The sequence below is a fragment of the Etheostoma spectabile genome, chromosome 6 (assembly GCF_008692095.1).
Source record: "Etheostoma spectabile isolate EspeVRDwgs_2016 chromosome 6, UIUC_Espe_1.0, whole genome shotgun sequence".
Lineage (NCBI taxonomy): Eukaryota > Metazoa > Chordata > Actinopteri > Perciformes > Percidae > Etheostoma > Etheostoma spectabile.
In genome coordinates this window covers 27,224,099-27,228,950 of record NC_045738.1, presented here as the reverse complement: position 1 = coordinate 27,228,950, position 4,852 = coordinate 27,224,099, and the positions used below count along the sequence as shown (strand labels likewise).

The window sequence follows — 4,852 nt, the reverse complement described above, 5'->3', positions numbered from 1 at the left end:
TTTTATAGTTTCAAAAACAATTAAAAAAGCTGGTTATGTCTATGTATGTCTATCTAACCTAAATTATTACACTAAAGTAACAGCTTGCCTCGGTAGGAAATAACTTCAGTCTTGTTTTACATGACAGACGTTTTATGTTGATTCAAACTGTTGGGCAGTGTGGTTGAAAACTTAAAACAATTAAACAGAATTGTGAAATATTCTGCCTCATGTTATGTACAGAACTAAACCATATTTTGTGGAATTATAAGATGGCTGACCACTGTTATAGTCCAAGCCTTAGGTCTATAGAGAAATGCGCTAGTGCAGCCATGTATGGTGCGTAATGGAGATTCCAAAGCGCTCTTCTTTGGTCAGAACCAAGGAGAGCGGTCGCCGATGGTCCGTTCTTCGCACCAAAACTTTCTACAATGCAACAACCTATTAAAGGTCCGTTCTTTACACTGAAACTGTTTACAATGCAACAACATTGCAACAACATATTTAAAGAGCATCAAGCTATTAAAATATCTATTTGTAAGCCAGAAAGTATAACAGTATCTTAGTCAGCCATTTGTATTAGGTTTAACTTCATAACGTTTTTAAATTAAAGCCACCCACATTTGTCTGGCTCATCCGAAACTGGACTTAAATTTAAACTAATGTACTAATATCAATTGCATTCGGTGGTATATGAACTGTAATAAAACTATCCAACAAAAACAATTAATGGTAGGCAGTATTTTTGACTTTGTAATAGTGTTTTTTGTTTTTTGTATAGAACCACATTACAATCATACTGGGGATGACCTCCCTAAATCCCAGCGACCTGTCATGTCCGTTCTGCGGTACAGGGGGTCTTCCAAATGCCAAGTGGACTACCACATTAAGGGTCATGCCTCAGTCAGGCACAAAGGTATTACTTTTGAAATGTAGTTATTGAATACACTGTGTTAATTAATCCCCCTGACATTTACCCCTAAATTATAGTGTAAGTTTTTTCATTACATTTTATAATGTTATCTCTTTCAGAGTTCACAATCTCAAATGTGGATTGGGTTGTCGAAAGACAACTCACTTTCACTGCTTGTATTGTCAAGTGACAATAATTAACAGGGCTCAATTTCTGAAGCACCTAATGGACCAAGATTGTTTAATGGCTCCTAATCAGCCCACCATGGACCCTGCAGATCCTCCAAAGGCCACTGTCGCCCCTCCAGATCCTCCACAGGCCACTGCCGCCCCTCCAGATCCTCCCCAGGCCAATATGGAGGCAAATGAATCACTCAAAGGGATAGAATGATTTTCTATGATCTTAATTCATGCTCAGTTTAAAAGAATATTCTACTTTATTGTGCATTTTCATTGAATGAATGTGTTTTGGTTAATGCCTTTTATTTTAGAAAAGCTAATTTGGGCTTAATGCAATATCTTTATGATTGCAGTTTATTTGCCTGCCACCCGTACTGAATATGTCAAGAAATTACTTTTTTTTTTATTTTGATGTTGACTGATTTTTGTTTGGCACAAGAAGCATCACAACTGCAAACAAGGCCAGTCATCTCGTTGTATTGTGGTGACTTGAGGCAACCCTCTCAACTGTAAGCCTCACCAATTCACAGTGAATCAATCTGCTAGGAGAGAGACACTTTTATCTACATCACAGTTCTTGACAGGCACTACCCAATAATCTAAAATTGGACAACTAATCTCTCATTAAATGACATAACCATTATATAAATTGAGATTCTATCAAGAAATTTGGACAATTCACCAGATTTTTAGCAATTTTTGGGACAGAATGCGTCTTCATTTCCAAACCAAACACCTGGACTCATGTCAGTGATTAATCAATCTGCAGATCAGTATCCAGGTATTGCATCAGATCCCAACATTTTGTTTTTTGACAGTTACAGTACTTGTTAAGGATGAATCTAAAGATTCAGTGTATATTGTTAATATGAAGATTGACCAAAACAATCTTCACACCCTACAAAGTTTACGTTATCTGAGGTACAACAATAGTAGCCTACAATTTCCTTTTTTAGAAGTAAGCATAATACAGTGTGATTGGGACAGTTTTCAGACCAGCTGTGATGCAAGTGCCTCATTGGTTTGTAAATTAATGGCTGTATTTATTGATGTATTCAGTTTTAGCAGTTGGTAAATGTTTTAGTTCATGTAAAAATATGAATTGAACAGTTTCTATGACTTTAATGCTACGTTTGTGCTTTTCTATTAGATATCAAATTTGTACTACTTTATCCAACCTTTACATCCTGTACAGTTTTAATGTGAGTGTTTTTTTTATTGCTGTTATATAACTCAAATATTAAAGAGCTGGTATATGTTAACATTTTAAGTGCCACATAATTATCTCAGAGCAACAATACATTTGAAACGTTTTGAGGTTATAAAATAATTATATGCATTATGTAAAAATCTTTTTCCTCTTATGTAGTTTGATCTGACGCTATAAATCAAACCACAGTGTATGCAGATTACTCTTATTATTGTTGTTGTTATTATTGTTGTATATGTTTAAACTTATTTTCAGAATTATGGTGTTTATTCTATATAGATTATATTTATTGTATATATAAAGATATTATATACATTATTTATATAAAATATTGATATTATAGTCTCATGATTCTTAATTTTGATAACATTTGAAAATCAGTTACATTTGATTATGATAAATCCATATTAAAATATTACTTTTTTCATAATTTAATGCTTTATTAAGATAATTTAATGTTTTGTGAAATGTGTCAATATTGTATTTCATAATTTGTAAAACCAAAGATTAAGTTCATTATGTTTTAATCGCTACATTTCGCCAATCCATTAAGGTTTCTTGTCCCTCTTCGGACACCGTATTAAATGAGTTGGAGACGGGCGTGTTTAACGTTTAACTCCGCCCCATTGAGGTCTGCGGGGCTGCAGTCAGGGCTTCTCAAGCCAGTAGCACTGGAAGATAACATGCATGTGTGCTTACTATGGACTCTTCGCTCCCGTCCTTGGTGTTGACAAAGTCCACATCCAGGCTCTCTCTCTTCGCCAGGGACTGGCAGGTAACTGTCGTTCCTCCCATCGTGGCAGTCACCTCCTGCTGCGGGCTGCCATAGTGCTCACAGCTAGGGCAGGGAACCTGGGGAAGGAACAGAGACATGGGTTTTGCATTAGCAATAGGGCTGCAACTAACTATTTTAACCTGTTGATTATTTTTTGGGCTGGATGAATGAGTTTTTGGTTCTATGACATGTCAGAAAATGAGGAAAATGTCGATCAGTTCCCCAACCAAGATGACGTCCTCAAGTGTCTTGTGTTGTCCACAACTCAAAATATTTTTTGTACACTGTGTTAAATGTGAATTATTATGTTAAAGATAGCATTGCCTATGCTAATTTAAAGCCCAATTTTCACACTGGCTTGTATGAATCCTGTTTTTTTAGATTCTTTTCTTATTGGGCTTTTGAATGGCTGTCCCAGTAATATAAAAAAAAAAATCGTCCAAAGTCTGCCTGTGTCATGCATTGATTATGAGACAATAAATACCTGGGACCAACAGGTAAACCTCCCATCCCCTTCTACATACAAGACCCCAGGTGAAAGAGTGCCCCATAACCCCAAGATTGATTGATTTTATTAGACATTCCATATAAAAAACAAGAGTCAGGATACACAATACCCATTGTGGTCCAAATCTAAAGACACATTGTTTGTAGTGACTCTTTCAGTGATTGTGCAAGTGAAGCAAACTCTGGAGCACTGCTGTCCAACTACAGATTAACTTCAATAGTTATTATTTCACACTGGAGATAATAGAGGCTGTCGCACTCCTGCCCAAAGCTTTCTGCCACGCAGATCACACTGACACACCTCTGCACAGACAGTGTACAGCACACTATAGCTAACACTTTAGGAATTCTTCAAAGAACCTGAGATAGCTGCTATTTCCTTAAAGCAGGGCTGTTCTTAGTGTATTTGAATGACATTTTCCTGTAGCCTTGCCATCAGCATGGGTTCTGGACTGATTTGAATGGCAATAAGAGATGACGTTTGGGCATCAAAAACATTCCGTATGATTTTTCATGGCTTTAATGTGCTTTGGTGGGAGTTCTGGTTGTCCTCCCCCAGGATTTTTGTTAGCGTCAAACACTTCATTTTCTATTTCCGATGCATTTTTGTGCCCAATTTATGGTGGAAACATCTTATTAAAAAAAGGAAAATACAGGTGAAATTATAATGGCATAGGCATGTTGCAGTAAGGGGGATTCACATCAGGTACAGCCCCTGGGCCCGGATCCAAGTACACTTGACCCCAAGTGTGATTATTGTGAACTTGATGCCTGCTGAAGTCCACTGACTGCTATTTACCACCAGTACGAGACATTTTTAACCGGTTATGAAACTGCCAATTTAATACAAATGCCGTAATATCGACGGCTCTGCAGCCGGCCGGAGATGGACCCAATCTGCTTTGCTGCACCTTAGACCTACAGTCGGAGCTTTAGCGGGGGTTTGAAGCTCGGGCTGGCATCGCGCATCCTCCCGCCAGGAGCACAGCTTCACCTCGCTTGAATCCTATATTTTTATTGTGCCCCACCAATACTTTACAAGGCCATCGGTGAACTTCAAACAGCTCATCCCCACACTTCTTTAACCCCGCAAATCTGTTTTCTGACATTTTATCAGCAGTCAAAACAGAAGCAAACCCTCGGGGTTGACAAAATGTGTGACACATACAAGACTGCACCCTGCCCCACTGTGGCGCCACATAGAATATCTTGTGATGACTTTTCTTGTTTATGAACCAGTTGTTGAAAGGTTAAACTAGTCAAAGCAGTTCAAAATGTTGTCCACTGGA

The 4,852-nt window shown here is 37.7% G+C and overlaps 1 protein-coding gene across 8 annotated transcripts in view; it reads right to left on the bottom strand.

Moving 5' to 3' along the window:
* Positions 1-4,852, bottom strand: part of LOC116690507 (anoctamin-1) — a 148,247-nt gene that overhangs the window by 94,927 nt on the left and 48,468 nt on the right. The window contains exon 1 of one of the 8 annotated variants that reach the window (XM_032517520.1): positions 2,981-3,123. The exons of the other annotated variants lie outside the window; for them this stretch is intronic. Within the exon in view, the coding sequence (XP_032373411.1) occupies positions 2,981-3,076 (96 nt within the window). The 5' untranslated portion in view covers positions 3,077-3,123. Of the gene's footprint in view, positions 1-2,980; positions 3,124-4,852 lie in introns of those variants that run through there. 8 annotated transcript variants of the gene reach the window in all.